The following is a 25027-nucleotide window of genomic DNA, read 5'->3' on the forward strand; positions in this document are numbered from 1 at the left end:
TGACCCTGTGAGTCGTAGGAGGCGACGAAAAGGGAAGTCTCAATTCTGAGACAGTAAAATATGGTCGCAAGTCCCAAGGGACTCGGACCCGAGTAAGACTGCGCTGGCAAGGACCAGCAGCATATACAAAAGACAGATCCGTCCTCTCATCAGAGAAGGTGCCCCACAGAAACAAGACTGTAACTGTCCAGATAATTAATATCTGGTCATGAGCCCCAAATGGGTCTCGACACCAAAACTTACTGACTTACTGACTGACCGTCAGTCGCAGTGTGACTTTGACAATGAGAGAACGTGACAGAGAGTGCAGAAATAGAGCATTTGATTAGAGAGTAGCTAGGAGTTCAGAGTGAGTGACACAGTGCAGTGAAAAATGACGAGTTATTGTTCAGTGTTTAAGGGAGAGGGGGAGATTAGCACGACACTATAGCAACTGAGCTAATGGGCCTCGCAGTGAGTGATTCAATTTTTAGACTTCCCAGAGAACACACGCAAAGAAGAGCAACAGTCGTAATATCAGAAAGCAACATATTAGGTGTCTTCTATTCAGTAGGACAGAATTGTCTGGTTGAATTGAAACTCTAAACTATAATACAAGAGTGGTGCGGCTGGTGTGTCAGTGGTGGGACCATCCTGTCTGCATACGGACTAGTAAGCAAGCAAAATGACGGAGTCGACAGTGTGTGAAACATGCTGGAAGGCAATCATGGAGTCTTTTGAGAAGAACCACAAAGATTTAAATGCAAAGAATCCTGACTGCCAGGAAGAAATAGAACTACTGAATAGTGGCCTAGAAACAATATGGCAGCTTATCCATACATCACCCTCTGTAAATGGAAACAGAGCAGTATGGAAAGAATTAATCACAAAATCCAAAGCTGAGAGGACAGTGCTTTATAATCACCTCGATCGAAAGGCGCTCTTTACAGCCATTCTGCGCATGTACGCTGCCATACACAGGGAAACGTGAGACTCGCTACTCCCAGAACAAACGGAATCACCTGAGGAATTTCACGAACAAAGGAGACACAGGCGAAACTCCTCAGAGGAATAGGTGAAAAGACCGAAGCTGACATGTGGACCGCGGGATCCTAGGATACGATCCCAAGGTGAGGTACTGACAAAAAAAATCTGAGGACATCAGGAATGGATGTTGTGGAGGAGACAGCCAGACAGAGAAAAGCGGCAGCCATCGTGCATCAAGGCAAGTAGGCCGCCTCCCATTGTGCTAACCTCTATGACTAACCTGATACAGTTGCAGAGGAAAAACAAAGACATTGTCACGGGCAGTTTTCAGTTCTGCAACACCAGGAACAGGATCAGAATTGTCAAAAAATAACTGACAGGCTTTTCAGCCATAAAAAAATTCCTAGAGGGTAACAACCTTTCATATTCTTTGTATTACCCGAAATAGAAAAATCCATCAAAGCGGTCATCCGTCACCTCCCACAAAATACTCCAGCAGAGGATATCTGTGATGGAATGGTGAGTCCATGTCATTAGCATCAAAAAAATGTCAACCAGTTGTCTGACACCTCCAGAAGGAACAAGTACCATCAACCTTTCCTTGTTCCTTATCACACAACCCAGAACGTAGAAGTCCCAAGAACTTCCGATTGACCAACCTCTGCCACATTGCCATCAGGGTAGAGGCGTACAAAGCACAAAACGGGCTTACACAGTGCTACAGCTGTCAGCAGTTCGGCCATGTTTGGGCAAACTGCAAGCAACCTCTATGTTGTTTGTGGTGCGGAGGTGGCCACCTACAGAAGGAGTGCCCAGAAAAGGGAAACTCTGCCTCCACTCCAATATGCTGCAACTGCTGGTTGGCAGAGGGAGAAAAACCACATCCCGCCAATTATCGGGGTCGCAGACATGCCAAGGAGGAGCAGCAGAAAAGGAAGGGGCAGAGAGCGCCCAAGACTACCACGAGGAGGGTGTTCTCCTCAAACATCGTCACCCCAGGTGTCTCCTTTGTGATGACACTCCAAGGCAGCGCAGTACAGCAGCAAAAGCACCCTCAGGAAAACCATGTTCCAGTGGTTTGTCCAACCACAGCAAGAAAGCAGATTGTACTGGCTCCTGCACTGCAGAAACAGGCCAGTCAGATCAGGCTCCTCATGTAATCAGTCAACCTTTCGACAGTATGTTGAGAGTAGTGACTGTAGTACAGCAGATTATGACAGAGTTCAATGATGCAGTGTCTGACGAGGACAAAATAGTGGTCATTACAAAAATGGTATTAAATCTGGTTAAACAAAATGGCCACTATAGTTCATAGCCGACTCAGAGTCATAGCATTTAATGTGAATGGCATTGGGAGGCAGCACTATGAGCTCAGTAAACAGCTGCAAGATCTACACATAGATGTGATCCTGTTTTTAGGACATATGTGAAACCTCATGAGAGGTTCTTTATTCCAAACTACCACATTTATAGAACCAACCGCCACTCGAGCAGAAAAGGCGGAACTGCCATTGCAGTTGGAAAAGAAATTCCCCATAACCATGTAGACCTACCACCCCTTATTTCAGTAGAAGCGACAGGGTTCTGCATACCGATTGGTAACAGTGAAGTACTGCTTGCAGCTGTTTATAAATCCCCAGGCAGGGTCTGGATTGATGCTGACATCACTAAGCTCTTAAGCTTTAGATGTAAGTCAATTTTGGCAGGTGATTTCAATGCTAAACACCCATTTTGGAATAGCATAGTTTCAAACCCCTCAGGCGAGAAACTCGTGGATTTGTTTGATATGAGTGAATTCGAAATTTCAGCACCACAGTGCCCCACGCATTATTCCCCTGCAGGAAATTGTAACGTGCTGGATATTGTGGTTCACAAAAATATCAGAATGTCAGATGTCATTGTCTCAGATATTTTGGATTCAGATCACCTACCAATAGTATTCCACATACTGGATCACGTAAACTTAGGAATCTTTCGGAACCTATAGAAAAATTCACAGATTGGGAGCGGTTTCAGAGCCTCGCCTCTGAGTTAATATCACCTAAAATAGAAATTAAGTCTGGGGTAGAAGCCAATAAAGCGGCACGAAAATTTGCAGTGTCTATTGCTTCGGCATATAGATTGTTGACAAGTAAAGTTAATAGTTTTGGACATAAACAATGACCTTCCTGGTCTAGATCGTTTGATAAAACATAAGCAGAGGCTTCAAAAATTATGGCAAGAAACGAGGGATCTAGCATGTAAAACAGCAATCAATTGGGTCACAAAATCAATCAGGTGAACGGCCTGAAAAAAGGCACTTGAATGGTGGGAAACAAAATAGGTAACACTGAAGTCACACCTCAGGGTATATGGCCAATTGTGAAATCCCTCTTAAAGAGGGACGGACCAAGGGCACCAACTGTTGTTCATGGTGCTTCTGGCCTTAAATTCCATCCTTTCGAAAAAGCCAATGAAATTGCTGACTGTTTGGAAATTCAGTTCACACCACATGTCCTGTGTGACAAAAACCATGAATGGCAGGTGGAGGCTAGAGTTCAAGCTCTGCTTGAAACCATAGATGACAACCCCCCTCAAAGGATCAGACCATGTGACATACAGAAATTAATAAACTCCCTTAAATTGCAAAAGGCCTGCGGAATTGACGGCATCCCAAATGAATGCCTCAGGCACCTTGCAAGGCGACCATTTGTTCACCTAACTCAATTATTCAATCATTGTCTTCGGCTCTCTCATTTTCCAAACACTTGGAAGGAAGCAAAAGTAATAACTTTACCTAAACCCAGTAAAGACCGGAAATTCCTGCAAAATTTACGTACAATCAGCCTCCTGTCCACAACAGGAAAACTATTCAAAAAAGTGATTTTGAAATTGCTCCAAAAACACATTGATGAAAGAGACCTGCTCAGTGCAAGCTGGTTTGAATTTCATGCTTGTCGCAGCATGACACTGCAATGTGTGAGGCTGGCAGACCATGTGACCCTTAATTTCAACAATAAAATGTCTACGTCCACAGTATTCTTGGACATCGAAAAAGCCTTTGATACCACATGGCACTCAGGTTTGCTGTATAAGTCATCAAAATTGCAATTCTTGAACAGTTTGACCAAACTTATTGGGTCATTTCTCTCTCAACGTAAATTCAGGGTTTCGGTTGAAGGAGAAATGTCAACGCCAAGGGAAATGCAATCAGGAGTGCCACAAGGTTTGGTACTGTCCCATACTCTTTTCAGTCTGTACATTAATGATGCCCCCCAAACTCATGGTGTTCATCTGGCCCCCTTTGCAGACGACACCTGTCCGTATACGACAGATGGCAAGGAGGGATTTATTGTCAGAAAACTCCAGCGTGGTCTAAGCTCAATGGAGACCTGGTTTGAGCGCTGGAACATTAAAATTAATGAAGATAAGACTTGGGGTCTGTTTCTCTTGTAGTCGTCGACTGCCTGAATCTATTCTTACTCTAAAGAGACAAAATATTCCATTTGTAAATAGTGCAAAATATCTAGGTGTAATCTTTGATAAGAGAGTTACATGGAGATTACACATAGAAATGATTGAAGCCAAGGCCTTCAGAACATTCATTAGAGCATATTGCCTATTCAGAAGTGAGCGATTGAGCACTAATATTAAGCTGATCCTCTACAAAGCTGTTATTAGATCCATAATGACTTATGCTAGTCCCGCCTGAGAATTTGTGGCAGACACCCATCTAATGAAATTGCAGCGCCTGCAAAACAAGGTTCTCTGCACCATCGGCAATTTTCCAAGGTACACACTGATCCACGATTTGCACGTGGCATTCAGAATCTCATATGTATATGACTGTTTAACAAAATTATGCAGGCAACAACCAGAAGTCATACAAAATCGTGATAATAAGAATGTTAGCAACATTGGACAAGGCGAAGCCCACCACAACGTATAAGAGGCTTAAACTTGGCGGCAGTCAGGCATACGACCGTTCAAGTGACTAGACTGACGGGGTAGCGAATACCACTAGAAATAGGGCATAATCTGCTATACTGAGCCTGGATTGACAGAGGCCTTGTATATATTGTACATAGAAATAGGAATTAAGATTAAATTTGTAAATATATGTAAATACTGACTACGGACTATGACTGACAAATGACAGAACCGACCTCTCATCAGAGAGGGCGCCCCAAATGGACAGGACAGTAACTTTCATATAAAGAAAAAAAAAATCTTGTCATGACAGACAGACTGACCGACCGTCAGTTGCAATGTGACTTTGACTCTGACTTGACAGTGAGTTAGTTGTGAGACCGTCACCAGCTAGTAAGAACATAAGCATGGAAACAGAAGATATTGTCATGTTGACTAGTATATGTTCTTGCAGGTGCAGTTGTATGATGACAAGAGGAAAGAAGGTAAGTGCTTCATGACAGAGGCTTTTGTAGTCTTGTGTGTTTGGCACAGAAGACTTCAGCAAATCCAGTGGCAACAAGGCTAGAAAATTGCCATTCTGTGGTTGCATAGTTTCAATAAATGAAATTTTAAGGTCCCACCCCATAGAAAAACTTACTCAGAAACATCATCACAGCATATACATAGTAGCATTGCTTAGCAAACAGATGACACAGTTAGGGTTGGAATGCACGTGTCTTCTTTCAGTTTCATAGTTTAACTCTGCAGTTTGGGCACCTTATTTTATTCTGAACACTGATTGAATGTTCTTTAGTTATGTATCATATAACTTTATGCCATTTATTTTAATAATGTAAAAGTGTATGCACTTGTCAGTTCTTTTTATAAACTGATGTTTTTAGTATGTTGATTGTAAGTGGATCATGCATTTACAATTTCTGCTGCCCTGGTTCTGATTAAAAAACTATGTGGCTTTAGTCCACAAGCAAACTATACCAAACAAGCAACCGCTGCTTGTCGTTGAAGTTAGTGCGAACTTAGAATTAGAGGTTCAGTATTTCAGACAAATAAGATGTGGTACAGTGGTTATATTTCTCCTGCTTTTCTTTGGCAAAGTTCGGGGTTTGGTTGTTGAGGTTGTGGGATTTTTTATGGTTTTCTTCTTTTAAAATTTGAAATGATACTTAAAAATTGACCACATCTGCGAACTCCCTAACATGTACCAATTTATGATTCATTAGACAGGAAATTTCAGTGTCTTTGGCTGTAGTCTGCTTTAAATATGTGCAGTAGCCCCCCCCCCCCCCAGTTTGGTGTAACAAATTGCATCCATCATTTATTTATTCTTGCCATTTATATAACCTAACCCAGTAGTCATGTGATCAGTTGTTTCTTCTTCTGATGTTTGAGGATTTGCAGCTAGTGTTTGGCTTAATGGCTCCCAGTGGCAGTGTTTTCAATCCACTAAACCATGCTTTCATATCAGGGTCATTTTCACAAAAGTTAATTCTGGATACTTGGGACTTTATATTGTTGAAAGCATGATCTCGTCATTTGTTGTGAGACTGAATTTTTCCTACTCTATGGAGCAGTCATTCGTGATAATTTGCTATTTCTGATCAGGTTAGGATACTCCTTACCATATATGGAACTTGAATGATCACAAAATCCTCTCCATTGGATAGAGATCCTGGGCTGATTGAATCCAATTTACTTCCTCACGCCTTATTTCTCGAAGGTTGGTTTTAGTAGTATCCTATGTTAGGGTTCCAGAAATGGTAAAAAGGAGGAACTGTAGGTAACATCCTACACTTTAATTCAAGCCATTAAGTCAGATAATATAGCATCACAGATTCAATTTACTGCATCCATCAGAAGGAATGTGAAATTTGTCATTTTACAGCAGTGACTGAAGCTTACTGTCTCCTGGGGTGTGATGCATTAATGGTCTTGGAGATTGTTACAGATATTTTGGAGGAATGTGCTGCCTCCATATTCAGGGTAGAAGAATGATTCTTCCACCCTGAAGATGGAGGTCAGAAGTTCCTCCGAAACAGTAACAATTTAACAGACCATATGGCACTACATATCCCAAAAGACAATGTGCATTCTTTACTTTTTAATGTTTCAGATAAATATGTAAAAAAATTAAACAACATATGCGTTATAAAATAATTTCTCATAATGTGTTCAATATCTTTTAGGAAAATCTCTATAGCCCTCGATCACGGAAACCAATTCATTTTTACAAGATGGATACAAGTGATGCGGCCCAAAGCAGTAGTCACCAGAGGCACCAGAATGTGAAATATGGAAGGGAGCAAGAAGTACCGCTAGAAGAACCTCCAGAGTGCAGAAACAATGGTGATAATGGAAATATCCAGAAAGTTGTGATTAAGGATGTTTCAGATACAGAATCAGAACAGGAATATCACACTGTTCAAGAATGTGCACAAAGCTCTTCAAAATATGTATTTAGAAAAGAGGAACCACGAAAGGCTGGGATACATGCATACATTATGTATAAATGGACCATATTATTATCATGCACTGTAGTCATAGTGGGAATCTGTGTGTACTTGTATAATTCATGTGGTGCACAGGAGTATGCAGAAGAGTATAATTCATGTGGTGCACAGGAGTATGCAGAAAAACATTTAAGAATGGATATACAACATATTCATAATCAGTTTCCATCACAACTGAACACCACGTGGATAGCATTTTTAGCTGGTATCAAAGACGTACAACGAACACCTGCAAAGCCATCCGTATTTGTGCTGCTTTATGAGACCGAAGGAGAGACACCAGCTTGCCTTGCATGGAAGATTGGTAACATATCTGCTCACTTCCTCAGTGCTAAAAACAAAAATCCTATTGTCTTAGATGGAGCAAACCTTGAGAAAAATCAGACACTTGGTGAAGACTATGGGATACTGATGGAGGAATATCGCCCCATGGTAGAAGAGCGGCGCACAATGATAGTAAAAGATCTCCATAAGGTATCTGCTAATGTGGCCCAATCTTTCTATTGTTTCTGTGACACTGTGACACCTCTTGTAGATAAGGCTGTTTTTTTATTTACTATGAAAGCTTCAGGAGTTATCCATGCTCAGGACAACCCCACCAGCTTGGCAGTGAAGGAATTACGGAAGTTGTGGAATGGTCAGATAGATAGAGATCAATTAATGCCTCTAATTGTGCGAATCACAGATAGTGTCTTGGTAATAATGCCTGAAAAGCATCATATGTCATGTCCAGAAGGAGCTATAGTTCCAGAAAGAGAACATCTTTAAAGTCATTACAGTATTGTTGTACATGTGTTCCATTCAGCATTAAAGTGGGAATTAAGATTTCCATATTTTGCCTTGGTAGATATTTAAAAAAAAAATTTCTTAATATGGCTGTGGTTAAATAATGATGTCTGGTAAGATATCTGAAAATTATGTAATAAAGTTACATGTTGTCAATTTTCTGCTCTTCTAGAAAGCATTTTTTATAATTTGTTATAATGTTTAAAGTTGAGATATTATATGCTTTTTGTGAATATCTGTAATTAATATTATAACAGTGATTCTTTGTGCTTATTCCCTTTAGCCCTGCTGCAGAAGGAGTAGTCTATTTGAGGCAAAAAAAATTGAGAATCACTGGATACATCTTTTAGCTTCATTGTGATTTTATTTGCACATAGTGGGCTAATGCTCTTTAAGAAAAATAAAATGTGGCATTAGTACTTACATAATAATTTTCATCCTGGACACATTTCTAGTGAAATTCGTAATGTTAAGTATGGAATTGATATATTGGATGAATTTAAGTTTAATTATGATCTTCTGGGTTGTAGGCCTTGGAGTTCTCTGCTTGGCTTACTCTTCGACCCTTAAGATGGTGATATGTTCCTCTAAATTGTGAGGTTGTCTCCAGACTACATGGTGTTACAACCCAGAAGATTGTACTCTTCAGTTTGTTTAAGTTAATTTAGTTTTAAGTAATACCTGCTGTTACAGTTGTTACAGTTATGGCCATAACTGAACTGGGACTGTACTTTCGTGATGTAAATAAATATTCTAACATATTTTTAATTTTTCATTATACTGAGTAAACTAGATAATATGATTTTCATGCAGTATTTTGTTTTTTAAATTGAAGATACACATATTGAGTTCATGGTACAAAATAATTTATATTGTAAATATCAAAAACAAAATAAAAATGGTATTCCAAACAGGCACTCAGTTGTTTCAGTTATTTTTTATACTAGTCTCCTCTGTTATATGATTTAATTAGATGTAGGGGGGAGGGAGAAACACATACTGACTTCTCTGAAGCTATGGATGTACAGAGACAAAACACTTTCAGTGTAGAATGATGTCACTGTACATTCAGTCAGGGTAGCTTGGAATTCAAAACTGGTATTTCCTAAATATTTTACATATCATTGTTATGCCAACTTCTGTACTTAGTGGCCTGAAGATCTGTAAAAATGAATGGCTTTAAACTCAGAACAGTTTGCAGACAATTTACTTCAGAAAGATCCCTTTCTTTTAAAACAGGTAATAAAAACCCACTGATATAAATGCTGACCAAATTATTTTTAAGTTGCTGCCTCAACAACAGAGGTTAACATTTTAGGTTTTCTCGGTGGCATGTTTTCAGATTATGGCCTTCTGGGTTTGATACAGTGTAGTCTTATCAGTGGGTACCAACATTTCAGAGGAAGGTGGTTCCTCCATCTTTAGGATTCAACACTGAAAATGGAGGCAGTATATTCCTCTAAAATGTTGGTTATCCATTAATAAGACTAAATTGTATCATAATCTGAGAACTGTAGAGGTTATGTAACAATGATCCAAAAAGATGATTAATAATGTACAGTGAAATGAAGTGGATGTGGGCAGAAGTGATTATGGCATGTGCTTGATGGTACTATGAGAAATATGAAAACTTAAATTTGTTGTCATTGTTTATATTATGAACCATATAGCTCCCTAACAGTAGAAACATGGCTGACTAATCTGTCCATTGAAATGTATATGGTTAATTTTTCTAGTAAAATCACAGTTTATTACCTAGCAGCTTATCCCTGATTATTCACTTGTTCCCTGGTATATGGTTTTGCTAGGAAGTTGGTAACCATTCAAGAAATCTACAGTTTTAGAACTTGAAAGTTCAGCTGACAGCCTACAAATATTTCATATTCATAACCACATTTCAGAAGCTAAACACTCCTAGTGTATTTTCCCCTATCCTGTCAATCTCCTTTTTGGTACAAACTAGTTAGTCTGGTATGCAAAAGTAGAGAAAGTTTTCAATTTTATTGCGTGTGGGTGTGTGTATGTGGAGAAGAGTTAAAAACGGTTCTTAATAATTGCAAAAATACAACTTTTATATAATTACTCAGAATTCCAGCTTTTGGTTAATTTCCATTTTCATCACAGGAACATGCTTATGCTTCATACCACACAGTGCTGATGAATATGTTGCCATGTCGACAAAAATAAACAGCAAAGCAACTATTTAATTGAAAATATTTGTTGCTTTCCTAAATAATAATCATTGTCATTTTTAAAGTAAGCCAAAATGTGGAAGGCTAACAGTTTTCTATGATCTTAATATGAAATGCAATTACTTTGGATGTCTGGAGAATGTTAGACATAATACAAAATAAGTAAATCTTACCAACTGTATTGCAGGGGCCCTTCCATTTATGACTGAACTTGAGACTGAAATGTAGATGTTGGTGGTGAACTTGACCATATATTCTCACATTTTCACTTGCTGAATTGCATCTCTCTACACAGTATGCTGCCAGCATTTGCTGTAATACAAAAACATCACAAATTTTCCCATCAAAAATTGTGTTTCTGGGATAGCAGTTTGGTTATGAGATGTTAGAAATTGAATATGGTATGGAATTCTGTTACAGTAAGACAGAAGGTACTGGTGCCTATGCTGAAGTGCCACGCCAAGAAGACATATGGGGGAGTGGAGGTATTTCGCCACTCATTTTTAATGTCTTTACTAGAGAGAGATGTCTGGTCAGTTTTATGCCGCAGCTGCATTACATCCAGGGAAGGAGCTCCCGATGCCTGCTGGGTGGGCCTCAGAACTAGTGTGGACAGTATGGAAATTTTTCCATCAAATACAGGTTCATGGTTCTAAGTTGGATTAAAGCAGCTATCTGGAATACAGTAATTGTAAAGGGTGTTGCAGTTATCATTTCCATGACCAGATTGATCTTGACTCCAATCCATTTTTCTCTGTAAGACACCATGAATTATTTTCCTTTAGGATGTATTTAGCCAGAGTGTGAAAAAGCTGCTGTCTGATCATATGTGTAGCACTTCCCTTTACTCATGCAATTATGAAAAGTTGGAAGGGGTTGTGCAGTTACGGTCAGTTTAAAGTTTAAGGTCTTTGAGAATACTGTCATAATTATGATGCAGGGAAAATGCAAAGGCCAAATTGTATGGATATTTCCAGACAAAATAAAAATTGAAAAAGTAACTAAGGGCTCAAATAAGACTTTCCCAATCAGTGAAAAGTCTTTTTTTTCTGTCAAGGGAACAGAATTACACATTGGCCAATTTCTAAAACAGTTTACTTACTTACTTATGGAACTGAGCCCTTCATGAGGAGAAGTCAAATCTGCAGCTACTCATGAATTTACCAGCATGGAACCTGAAGGTTCATTACCATGTTCACAAGAGCCCTCCACTGGTCCATATTCTGAGCGAGATAAATCCAGTCCATACCATCCCATTCTAGCTCTCTAAGATCCATTTTAATATTGCCCACCCACCTATGCCTTGGTCTTCCCAGTGGTCTCTCTCCTTATGGCTTTCCCACCAATATCCTATATGCATTCCTCATCTCCCCCATTTGTGCTACATGCCCTACCCACCTCATCCTCCTTGACTTGATCATTCTATTATACTTGGAGAATAGTACAAGTTATGAAGCTCCTCATTATGCAGTTTTCTCCCACATCCTGTCACTTCATCCCTCTTCGGTCCAAATATTCTCCTCTCTAAATCAGTTTACAGCCAGAAATACTGGGCACGTCATTCAGAGAAGGCCTTGAATTAATAAATACAAATCACACAATAATGTACTGATGAAAATAATACTTGGGGAGTACTTACCTTGTATAGATGTGGAGATTACTACACAGGCCAGTGTAGGGTCTTCCAGAGAGTGCAGCTCTGCTGGTATGGTCCTGCCCCTCGCGATGTTTAGCTATCCTAGCAGCATTCAAACTTGGTCCCGCTAGGATTTTTGCCATCTTCACGAGGACCTCTATTCTCATAATCACAACTCTCCCACAACGAGCAGGTATCAGCTTGTTGCTGACCATCAAATGGGGAAATGACTGTGGTCATACTCCAGCCTCTTCTCAAATATTATGTCACCATACTGCCAGCATATAGGTTGTCCAGTCCTGAGGAGCTAGGTGATTGGTGACCTCTCATTGCACACAAGGTGCTATTTCACTTCCTAGTTCTTCACTCCACTGAAGAATGCAAAGGCTGCCTCCCTCTGGATGGAGTCCTTGGGTAACTTAACACTTTGCGGACCGGTGACATATTTTTATGCCCAGTGCTTTTAAACGTGGTGGACCGGTGGCATATTATTTTGATTTTAGGACATGTTATGTTGAAACACATTATACCTTGCACTGGCGCCAGGCAGACGCATGACTGGTGCGTGAGAGACCATTTGAATGTTTGCTTCGTAGTCAGTAACATGACCCAACTGTTTTCCTTTCCCACTCCAAAAGAAAATGTCTTTGTTCATCTTCCAGCTGCACGCACCAGGCAGGAAGCTACTAGTGCAGAATGGATCAAGGTCGGAAGAGGTTGAGGTCCAAGTGTTTTCTCGGAGAACAAGAAATATCTGACTTGTTCTCCGATGAGCTATCTGACATCCCTTGTGAGTCTGCTAGTGACAGCGACTCACAATCTGATAGTGAGTGTGGTAGGGGCGAACAAAAAATTGTGGCCACAGACAGTGAAAGTGAAAGTGAAAGTAGCTCCAACGAAAGTGCGGGTAGCAACATTGTGGGGACAGCCACATGGGGAAAAGTAGACAAAACGCCTGCTTTGGGACAGTTTACTGGAAATCCAGGGGTGAAGCAAATTCCATCGGCCCCAACACAAGTGTCTGAAGTAGCAGAACTGTTTTTTGGAGATAGTTTCTTTGACATGCTATGTCAGGAAACTAACCGATACTATCTCCAACACCGTGAACATTATGACAGAAGTTATAAGGCATTGAAGTGGGTGGATGTCACTTCAGCAGAAATGAGAAAATTTTTTGCAATAATCTTTCTAATGGGCCATACAAGGAGGGATAATCTGATAGAGTACTGGTCAACAGATCCATTTTTAGAAATTCCAATTTTCGGCAAACTAATGAGCCGTAAGAGATTTGAGCAAATTTGGTGGTGTTTGCATTTCAATGATAATGAACTGCAACCACAATCAACAAGCAGGCTTTTCAAAATTCAACCCTTATTGAACTTTTTCGTTCAGAAATTTCAGACAGTTTATATGCCAAACCAACAACTGTCTTTGGACGAATCTGTGATTCCTTGGAGGGGAAGGCTTCGCATGCGAACATATAATCCTGGGAAACATACAAAGTATGGCCTACTTGTTCATGTAGTTACTAAAAACACTTCAGGCTATATTGGAAATTTAAAAATTTATTCTGGTAAAGAAAGAAATTACAAGAAACTATTCTTGCTGTTTTGGAACCCTATCTTGATCAAAATTACCATGTCTATCAAGACAAATATTATAACAGTGTGGCAACTGCAGAACACCTACTTTCGAGAAAAGTACTTGTCTGTGGAACAATTAGGGTGAACAGAGGCCTTCCTCCACATCTGAAAGAGGAATGTAAATCCGTGAAACCACATTCAGGAGGAAGGGGGATATTCTTCTTCAGTCCTCGAGTGATACTCATGTTGTGAATATGATTTCCACAATTCACAATTTGAGCATAGTTGATGTTCAAAGGAGACATGGACAGGTAAAGAAGCCTGTTTGTATTTCTGAGTATAATATGTTCATGAAGGGAGTTGATAGAGCCGATCAGTACTTGGCCTATTATTCTCTTCCTCGGAAAACAGTAAAGTGGACAAAGAAAGTTGCCTTGTGGCTTATAAATTGTGCCATTTTCAATTTATTTTTGGTTTTCAAAAATCATTCAAAAATGAAATACAAGGCATTTCTGCTGAATGTGGCAAAAGCCTGGGCTACAGACCAGACGGTGGCGGCAGACACAAACTTAGTGCGACCAGGTCCATCAACTGCCACCCCACGCAGGCCTCATGTGGAGCCCCCTGCGCAACTCTCAGGTGATATGCGAAAACATACCCTCGTGAAAACTGTGAAGAGTTAACATGCCAAGGTGAAGCGGCCTTCTAGGCGATGCCATGTTTGCACAGTACACAACAAAAGGAGTATGACTGTCTACATGTGTAAGTTCTGTGTAATGCCACTTCACAAAGGGGAATGTTTCCAGAAATATCACACTCTCAAGCACTTCTAGGAGCATTGGTAAGTGTGTTCCAAAAATTTTAGTTCATAAAATTAATTAGGAGATTTTATATTAATTTTTAAAGTGAACAGTGCACAAGTTAGGGTAGTAGGTTTAAAAATGCCAGTCCCCAGGGTGATTTAAATGTTTAAATCGCCGGTCCACAAAGTGTTAACAAGAGCCCAGCAGACTAACTGCTCAACAGCTGCTACAAATTCTTGTAGAAACTTCACTCAACTAGTTTTAAGTTGAAACCAGCAGGCCACCACCAGCTTGTGGTCTCCACAGTGGCTCTTCAGTGCCCTAATGCTATCCCTGTATGTCACTTCAGCTGGGATGCTGCAGAATGGCAAGTTAAGCATGGCTGTCCAAGATGTGGAACAGTCAAGCTTTGGTGGCTTCAGCATGATGGTGCTGGTCCTTGCGTTCCGCTGCCTCCACATCTTGTATGGGCTTCCACCAATGCCAACTGTGTCTCAGACACCTGATGTGTGGCTTCCAAGTTGTGTTGAGTCACTTCTGCATTGAGTTATGTCACCAACAGCTCACTACCAAACTTCTTGTGAGGATCTTGAGGCTGCTGTTTAACCACTGCCAAAACATCATTTAACTGTCTGTCTGGCACGTCTTATTGTTTTCTCAAATTCACTTTGGGCAGCCTTTATGTCACATATTTCACTTTCTAGTTCTTCCTGGCCAGTGCATATGTCCTTTTTATGTTCTTGACAGGCCACCAATTTATCTTGGCTAGTGCTCAGTTCCTTTTTAAGTTCTTCTTGGCTGGCATTTATGACCTTTTTGAGTTCTATCAAGTGCTCCAAAACCACCTGTAATATTGAACTGATCTTGAATTCCACTTCTGACACCAGTTTAACACTTAAGTTAGGAATGATTACTATCTAACTGCTAGCAGCAACTTACAATCTGTCATCAGTTTCTCTTATCTCCAACTACTTGCATTTCACGGCATGTCTGTTTCTCTTGCACTACTGCGCACATCTGCTTCAGGCTCATAATGAGACTCAACTGACTTGTCCTTGCCTTCCAACCATAATTTTATGCCCACACACATTCTAGTATAGTATGCACCTTTGTAAGTAGACTTGATGGTGTTCCCTGAAAAGTTGAGGAAGGGAAGGTCTGGAATCTACTGTAAACAAGAGGCACATGCAAGACAGCACGTGTCAACCCCCTTGTGCACTCAGGCCATAGTATAATCTTATGGTTTCTCTATGTTCATCCATGATAATCTGCATGACTAATACATTGTTTATATGGAATTTATTCTGAAATTTCCAGCTGTCTGCTCACATCTGATTATTATGGCAATAACAGCCTAAATATTAGAGTGAGAGGCAAACATAACAGCTACATAATTTTATAAAATAAAGAGTATGAATCTGAGTACTTATATCAATATGTAATAGCGAGTATCCAGTGTTAGGTCAGAGAACTTAAGATTACACAACATTTTAAGAAAGTTCAGAAAGTCAAGTGCAAACATGATAGTCCAGTAAGAATCACATATATAGAAAGAATGTATGTTCTTACTCAAACATAATGGGCACAGCTGTGTTATGTAATATATACTTTCAGTCTTATGGTTGCCCTGGCATGGATTCAGATCCCACTTGTGGTTTCCAGTATTACATAAAATCACACATCACTGTAAGTCCATGTAACAGGAAAGCCATCTCTCGAATAGCAATGGCAAAGAAGCACTGCACTCATGGAGGCATTTTCTGAGATTAAGCATACCCTGGAGTTGAAAAAAAAAAGTTTCATGCGACCAGTGTCAAATAGACATGACAAACGAAGATTAATAATTTTCTGTGCTTCTGAAGAGTCCTACATTCTGGGATATAACACCATGTAGTCTGTTTAAAGACAACCAACATTCTGGAGGGATATGTTGCCCCCATCTTCAAGGTTGAAGAATATGTCAACCAAAAACCAGCGTGAAGTAGCAGCTTGCTATTTTTGACCCTCAAGATGGAGGCGACATATTCCTCCAAATTGTTGGTTGACTTTCAACAAACTACACAGTGCTGTACCCCAGAAGACAGGACTCCTCATAACCATCACTGTGAGAACCCCAAATCCTACATTTTGTGTTTCTGATCTGAACTGGGGAATGAACATTATCATGGTCCACCACTGCTTTTGTATTGCTGAGCAGAGCAGAAAATATAATACTATAATCTGACAAACAGGAACACATGCTTATAGCTACAGATGGGTGCCCCATTTAACCATAGCAATAAGCCATTATAGAACACATGAACTTCATTTTCACTTTATTTGAAGCAATATATTTACTGTCTGTGTACACATTTGCTCTCTTGATTTACCATTTTCTTCTTATCATTTTAATTTTAATGAAGATTTTATGGGAGTACAAACCACTAGCAACATCTCAAGAAATATTATTATTAAAATTCTTATTCCTTTTATATAATGAGGTGATGACTTGACTAGTTTTGTTTTCAAAGGCAATTACTGAATTCAGTAATTTACACTCCCACAAGAGTGTAATTTCAGAAACAACACTATTTTGTTTCTTCACTACAAAAAATTAGGATTGAAATTTTCATTAACATTACCTTCAATTTCTGGCCATTTGTAGACAGTATGTTTGAGGCAAAGAATATTCCACTGTTTTCATCTTGGGATGATGAAAACTTCCAAACATTAAGACATATCACAGATTAATTTATTAAAAGTTACAAAAAACCAGTTTCACAATAACTTCTTGATAATGTACCACTTTTAAACATACTGCATACAATATGTAATTAAGTAATACCGTATATTCACTTTGTCTTCAGTCACAGAAGTAAGAGGAGAAACAGTCTTGATTCAGATTATTCTAGTCTGATTGTTGTGTCAGAGTTGAGATTAGCAAAATACCTTTTCACAACAGCTTCAAGATCCTTCAGCGCTGGATCTGAGAGGTCCATTAATAAGTTGGGAACTAAAAATCCAAAACATAATGAGCCTCAAATCAGTCAAATCCATGTAATAAATATAATGTTTCTTCTGCACTAATTACCTTTACAAGATGGATTAACTTCTCATATTTCAAAGTATCCTATATACAAAGAGAAGAAGTCTTAAGAGCACCAAGTGGTATCAAAATAATGTACAAATAAAAAATCTCTAGATGTTAAATGGAGAATTGTTTTGGTTTCATATTGCTTTTGCATATTCACTCAATCTTCATTCAGTGAATTACTGTAATGAATCATTACTGTACTCACCTATGAGTACCTCCTTACTAGTAAATATCTGGCTACCTTCTCTTAAACTGCAGCAAACACGTCAAAATCCCCTGCAAGTAAGTTGCATGAGACATTGCTTTGCCACATGCCTTCAATTTGGTATGTGCTCCAGCACAGTCAAGGTCTTGGTCACACAAGAAAGTCCTACACTTTTCTTTTTGTCATAGAGTTTAAGGTACAAGGGAAAGGGAGAGGCCTGTGGCAGATCTGTGTATAAAAAGCATCTGGAAGCATATGCCTGCATATGCTTAACCTGAAAGTTGTAGTAAGAAAAACTGTATTTGTCTATTATATTGCATAAATGAACTGTATTACAAATCATTTGAATAACATAACAGAAATGGAAGTCAAGAATATCAAGTTTTGTTACCCATGTCAAAATTAAATTACAATCTAACACAGGCCTCTGAGTGGGAGATGAGGATTAAGATCCACAGTGGTAAACTATTAAGCAGGGTATTGTAGTTAAAAAAAAATAATGTAAACTATTTCATGGAAAAGACATGATACCAATAGTGTGCTCGATTTTTAAGGGACTGAAGCTAGCAAGAAGAATAAAAATATATTTAACAAAGGAACACTATGAATCCTGCACTAGTCAGTATAGATAGAAGAATAATTTGATTCAACTCTTGATTTTCTTTAAAGAAATGTTATCATAACATGATATGATTTTGGGCAAATCAAAGGAAAATCACATTTATCAAATTCTATAAATTCTATCAGATCTTATTTGGAAACAATCTAAACATTCCAGAGTGTTTAAACTGGACAGGTTCACACCAATAACCCTACTGTCTTCTTTCTTAGCAGGGCTTCATAAAGAAATGAATTTTTTTCTACATCAAGAGTATAAGTCATTGCCTTGGTATCTCCCTGTATCGATAATCATTCTAAAGTTCTCATGTACAATGACAAGACACAGCACTAATCACAGCCACTCTATCAAGAGTGGAAAACAGGAATTCAAACCTGATTTTAACTTAAAATGTTTGGTTACTGTTTGTTTCTAAACCGATGACCTATGTTATAACTTTCTTCTTATGCAAGTTATCAAGCACTTCCAAGATCTCAGATTAAACACAGGAGGAGGGAAACTGATAACAAACCAAATCATCATGAAATTATTCACAGGTCTGCTTGGTTTTCTAATTACAATCAGTGAACATTTCTTTAACCTGCTTAAAGCAAGATCACAATTATTCACACTGCATAAAACACTGAACCGCATAGGCAAACTTTTCCTAATCAAGGTTCTGTTTGTAAATAAGAGAAAACTAAACACCATCATATATTTTACAGGAGACTGTATATCTACCTATCTTGTGTATCTGCATTAGTATTTTCAGAAAGCTTCATTACTGTAGTTCTTGATATGGTTTATAAGTTCACAAACCTGAAAGAACAATTTTAATTTCATTTCAAGCACATCTTACTTATTTTGGTGTTTTTATGCATGACAAATTTATTGAATCCTATGTGTTTTTATCTTCGGCACTCACGTTGTCACCTTTAAACAAAAGCACATCTGTAACCATTTCATAACCTCTTGACCATTCTATATACAAACATTTTTTAGTTTTCTCTTATTACTGATAATATATATTTCTTTATACTTCCTCTTCTTGAGGGGTACTTTTTGTCTTTTCTCAGACAAATTGATCTCCTACGTAAGCAGCGACTAGCCCATAGGCATAAAGCGGCCAGACGCTGGGCAGCCTATTCAGAACTGGAATCCTCCCATAGGAACACTCTGGTCTGCATTGAACTGGTATTGCTGTGCATCCTGATCTACTGATGGAGCCACATGAGAATCTTCCTCCTCGCTTCCAAAATAATGCTCAATGATGTCAAATGCTTTCTGGTATATTTCCATATTCTCATGTGACTGCAGGAATTCTATCTTGTCCAGACCTGAAATATTATTACTGTAGTTACATCATATGCCATACTGAGAGTTTCAAAAGAGGATAAAACTACTGTTCCAGTATCTCTTGAACATTCATCTTACAATTCAAATTTCTTTAACCTTTGTTCATACAGCATTTAAATCACACAAGGACTCTGCTGACAGGAAGTATCTCACATTTAAATGCATTCAGACAACTGAATATTATCAAATAAATTCAAGCTACAGTCGTTGTTAGCACTGACAAAATAGAAAATGTATCTTTTTGCCAAATTCCAACAACAAGCAAGATTTAAGTAACCAGTCTTATGCTTATACTACTGTTAGGGTTACTTTATATAGGATGTAATTGAAAGATGGGGACAAACTTTTGGCACGAGTTCCACATACCTAAACAAGAAGATATGTCCATATCAACATGTGTCTGGAAACAATTTGTGGGTTACAGCTGTTACCAGCAGCAGTTCAGCATTAATGTATGGGAAGAGACTGTTGGTGATTTGTTTGGTGGGCCCGCATGTTTTGCAACATCTGCTTACATGCAACCACTGCCAAGATTTCCTCTTACATGATTTGTCAAAGCTGCTGGAAGATGTACCACTGGTAGTCAGAGCACAAAAAAAAGCAGTTCGTTTAATGACAGGATATTGTAATAGGCATTCATGTAGAAATCTTTTCAGGCAGCTTGGAATTTTACCGTTGAAGTCACAATATATTTATTCAGTTTTGCTCTTTGTATCATAGAATAGAAAACTTTTCACTACTAATCATGATGCACATAATCTCCAGACAAGGCAGAGTAGTAACTTATATCTCCCAACTTCCACCTTAACACTGTACCAAAAAGGTGTTTACTTTACAGGTATAAAGTTATTTAATAATCTGCCTCTTGAAATAACAGGGACTGTTGGGATACACAAGCAATTTAAGATTTCTTTAAGAAGATACTTGATTACCCATTGTTTTTATGACTTGGAGGAGTATTATAGTGTTAATGAATGATGTTGTAAACTAATTGTTTTATATGAATAGTATGTTAGTTACTCTATATTGAATTATATGAGTCTGTTTGTATAATAGTTTTATTGTATTTACGATAATACTTATTGTCTTTTATATCATTTATTTTATTGCTTTATAATTTTGACATGTTCTATTTACTTGAGCTCAACTTATACCTGAACTGTACTTATGACTGTATTGTACTTTTATGTTCTTCTGCTTATCTTGACATATTTTAATTAATATTTGACATGTTCTATATCCTATGGTTTGTAACCAGTTTTATTGGATCATCTGGAACTCGAAATAAATTACAATTACAAATATGGTACATGCTCAGGCACATTTTTGCCATGATGTGCGAGATGCTCTCAACAACACCTATTATGACTAATGGACAGGTACAAGAGGACTCACTGCATGGCCTCCAAGCTCACCACATCTGAATCCTCCAAATTTTTACAAATGGGGGCACCTAAAATCCCTTATGTATGCAGCTCCTGTTGACAATGAAGATGCACTCCACCAACTACCCCAGCATTTTTAAATGGATGCAGCAGTCCATGAGGAAATGTGCTGAGGTGTGTATTGAACCCCATGGAAGGCATTTTGAGCACTTATTATAATGTACTCTTTCAGCTATAACTCACAAATTGGGTATTTCTGGACACATGTTGATATTGTGGCATGCAGAACCGTTGCCAGGCAACAGTGACTGCAAAAGAAACAGCTGTACAACAGAAGCATGTTTGCATGGCAACAACTGGAAACAGCAATAGAGGAATGGTGTTTTCTGTGTGATCTGCACTAAGATGTTATAAGCAGGACAGCTGGAGCAATGAGTTAGTTGTGAGATGGTCACCAGCCAGTAAGAACATGAGTGCAGAAACAGATGACAATCCATCACCAGGCAATGACCGGTGAAGAGACAGCAGATTGAGAAGACTTAGTATATGCTGTAGTGAACTGCTGAGTGTGTGAATTAGTGACAGTGCTATACTTACTTGTAGTTCCGATGTCAGCATTCAACAAATCCAATTACAAATCAAAAACCTGTCTATAATCATTCTAAAATCATGAAAATATGGACATTTTTTATTGTTTTGATATGTGGAACTCATGCCTAAAGTTTGTACCTTTCAGTCACACCCTCTATATGTCAAATGAGTTTCCTTAAAAGAAGAAAAAGGGAAACATACTTCTGAAGTCAAATGCAGAGGCTGTGAAATGTAAAAAGCAATGTTCACACTAAATCTTCCAAAGCAAATTTGTTTAAAACACAATATACAATTGCCATTTCTGACTTTGTGTGATCATAATCACCATACACCAACTACACATAAAATTTCATCCAACACTTTTCTCTCAAGATTAATTCCATATGTAAAAGAAGTTATTGGGGATCATCAATGTGAATTTTGACACATTAGATCCATTACGATTCTGATAATCAGTGTTTGTGTGATAGTGCAGAAGAAAATGGGAGTACATGTTTACAGACTTCAAGAAAATCTGTGATTCCTTTATTACAGCAGTATTGTAAAACATTCTCACTGAATTCAGTATACCCATGAAACTTTTTAGTGCAACTGTAATATTTTTAAACAAAAGCCATTGTGAAGTCCATGTAGGTAAACCCCTGTCTGATGCATTTCCCAATCCAGAATGTCCTGAAATAAGCTGCTGTATTGCCACTGATTTTCATCTTAGCTTCAGAATATCCTGTTTGGAAGGCCCAAGAAAATCTGGAGGGACTCATATTTAAAGGGAACTAACAGTTTCTCCATGTTCACAGTATATTTTTTGTGTACCTACTATACATCTGTAACCCATGGCCTAAGAAATATGTCAGTCCGCTGCCACAATATGGTAACTTGGTTCACAGCCACGCAGGCATGTGATGTCCCCCTACTTCAGTCTCAGAAACTTAATGCTCCAATATCCATGCAGTATAAAGACATCACAGCAAAATGCTTCTCAGTTTTCTATTTATATATTTGGTTCATTTGTCTTTATCTGCCCTTATTCATGCCCACGCTACAGGAAATTGCTGCAAATGCTCTTACTCCAAAAAACGTGAAAAAATTTATTCATTCAGGTGAGAAACTGAAAGTGTTATACAAACTGACTACAGTTGAGCATGCATCTGCAGTTGGCCAATATTCTGAAAAAAAACAAAACTACTGTAGGGTCAATATAGAAAAATGAAAAAGGAAATTAGGAACAGTGTTGCAGGAAGGACTCCAAGAAGTGCTGAACTGGTGGTGTTGGTGAGATAAATCAACAGACTGGAAAAAATACTTAATCTGTGGACTGAAAACCTCAAAGCTCTGGCTGAAATAACGAAACTGCAGCAGACACTGACAGACAGAATGGTGGAATGCAGTTCTGTAATGGAGAGGACCCTGGTATGTAAAAGACAGATTGAGGCTACATCCCACCCACACCTTGAAATTATAATTTACAGAATACTGTCCTTGTTCTTGTATATTTTACTTCTACACTCACCATGTTTTGTCATGCCATTAACCTAAACCCATTATTTTCCACTGAATTATAATCTCAACATCTAAAATTCCATACTTGCATGAGCTCAAAGGAACATAACCAAGTGTAGGGGTTTACACCACCACAAAGAAAAACACAGAAGCTTTATTAAATGCTAGTAAGGATGCTGAGCTTGCAGCAAAAATAAAGAAAACAAAGTACATGTTCAGATCTTATCACCAGAATTCAGGACTAAATCATAACAGAGTGACAGCTAACAAATCCTTTGAAAGTGCTGTCAACTGAATGATTGCTAACACATCAAAACCGCATTCGTGAAAAATAAAAGCAGATTAAATTCAGAGAATGGCTGCTATCATTCCATTATGAGTCTCCCCACTTGCTATCATCTAGAAACAAAAAGATTAAAACAGATAAAACTAGAGTTTTACCTGTAGTTTTGTCTGAGTGCGAAAGTTGGTCTTTCACATTAAAGCAAGAGCACAGTTAGAGGGTGGGTGCTGAGAATATTTGGACATAACAGAGACAAAGTACAGGAAGAAGAAAACAGGTGTCACAGGAAATTTCACACTTTGTACTCTTTAGTGTGTACTATTAGGATGATCAAACTGAGGATAAGTGAAGTACATAGCATGCATAGGAGATGTCAGATATGCTTACATAATTTTGGATGGAAAAACCAGAAGGGAAGAACTCACTTGAAAGACCTACGTACAGATGAGAGAATACCATTAAAATGGATTTTAAAGAAACTGGGCAGGAAGGTGAGGACTGAATTCATCTGACTCATGAGGGCCTAGCACTGAGCTGTTGTGAACATAGAAATGAACTTCTGGATTCCATAACAAGAGTGGAATTTCTTGACTATTTTTTTTATCGCTAGTGGGGTGGGACTAAGTCCCTTGTACTGCAGCCACTTCTGGCCTATTGTACCAGCCCCAGATGATAGGTGAGGGTGATTGTGGAGCAATTGGTGGAATGAAGATTGGCAGGGGAAACTGAAGTACTTGGAGAAAACCTGCTCCAGCGCCACTTTGTCAACCACGAATCCCACTTGACCAGACCCGGGATCGAACCCAGGCTGCTGCGGTGGGAAACCAGCGACTAACCGCTTGAGCTATGGCACGAATTTCTTGACAAACTGAGTGACTGTTAACTTCTCAAGAATTCTGCTCCATGGAGTTAGTTGTTCATACCCACTATAGGACACCATATTTATGCATGTAAAAGTTGTCCTTTTTATTAAGTTCAAAAATAGGAGTGTGACCTATATACAGCACAGTCGATTCTCATTTGTGAAATGCCATTACATATGATATAAGCCCTTATTTGTGTACTTGGGTCAGTCCACAAGACATGAAAGTAATGGGTAATTCAACATTCTCAATGTCTTTAGTATTATCTGAACTGAGAAGTTACAGATTTTATTACGCATATATAACTTCTCAAGAGGAGCCAGTGTAGCACAGTGATTGACTATGAACTGGATAACCGAGGGGTTGGAGTTCGAGCCCTGGTAGAGTCAAGAATTTTCACTTCCTCCACATTGTCCAGACTGGCTCTGGGGCCCAGCCAGCCTCCTATCCAATGGGTACTGGGACCTCTTTCCCCAAGGGTAAAGCAACCGGGGCATGAAGCTGATCACTCACCTCCAACTAGTGCTGAAGTCAAGAAAATATGGATCTATATATCCATTCCCCCATATGCCTTCATGGTGAAGTGCTTAATTAGGTAAGCACAGGGACAACTTTACCATTTTACATTTTATATAGCTTCTAATACTTGCAACCTCAGTAGATGTTTTTTGATAGTGCATTAGAATGGTCCTGCTTATGTGCATTAAGTATTTCTGCCTCAGGTTCATGTAAATTCTCCATTCAAATATTTCTGATTCTGGAACATGGACTCTTTGTCTCCCAAAAAA

The 25027-nt window shown here is 38.7% G+C and overlaps 2 protein-coding genes across 5 annotated transcripts in view; one reads left to right on the forward strand and one right to left on the reverse strand.

Moving 5' to 3' along the window:
- The window catches only part of LOC111867008, an 11865-nt gene extending 2779 nt beyond the window's left edge, over positions 1 to 9086 (forward strand). For 2 of the 4 annotated variants that reach the window (XM_023856460.2, XM_023856459.2), the window contains exons 2-3: positions 5330 to 5360; positions 7062 to 9086. In XM_023856460.2, coding sequence (XP_023712228.1) covers positions 5340 to 5360; positions 7062 to 8153 — 1113 coding nt within the window. In that variant the 5' untranslated portion in view covers positions 5330 to 5339 and the 3' untranslated portion in view covers positions 8154 to 9086. Of the gene's footprint in view, positions 1 to 208; positions 2100 to 5329; positions 5361 to 7061 lie in introns of those variants that run through there. The other 2 variants (XM_033752513.1, XM_023856461.2) reach the window with 2 other exon arrangements.
- Positions 9087 to 16685: 7599 nt separating this feature from the next.
- LOC111867007 (importin subunit alpha-6) overlaps positions 16686 to 25027 on the reverse strand; it is a gene marked incomplete at its 5' end in the record, with an annotated part of 13455 nt that continues 5113 nt past the window's right edge. The window contains 1 exon segment of the mRNA XM_033752512.1: positions 16686 to 19598. Within this exon segment, the coding sequence (XP_033608403.1) occupies positions 19408 to 19598 (191 nt within the window).

The sequence above is a fragment of the Cryptotermes secundus genome, unplaced genomic scaffold, assembly GCF_002891405.2.
Source record: "Cryptotermes secundus unplaced genomic scaffold, Csec_1.0 scaffold1437, whole genome shotgun sequence".
Lineage (NCBI taxonomy): Eukaryota > Metazoa > Arthropoda > Insecta > Blattodea > Kalotermitidae > Cryptotermes > Cryptotermes secundus.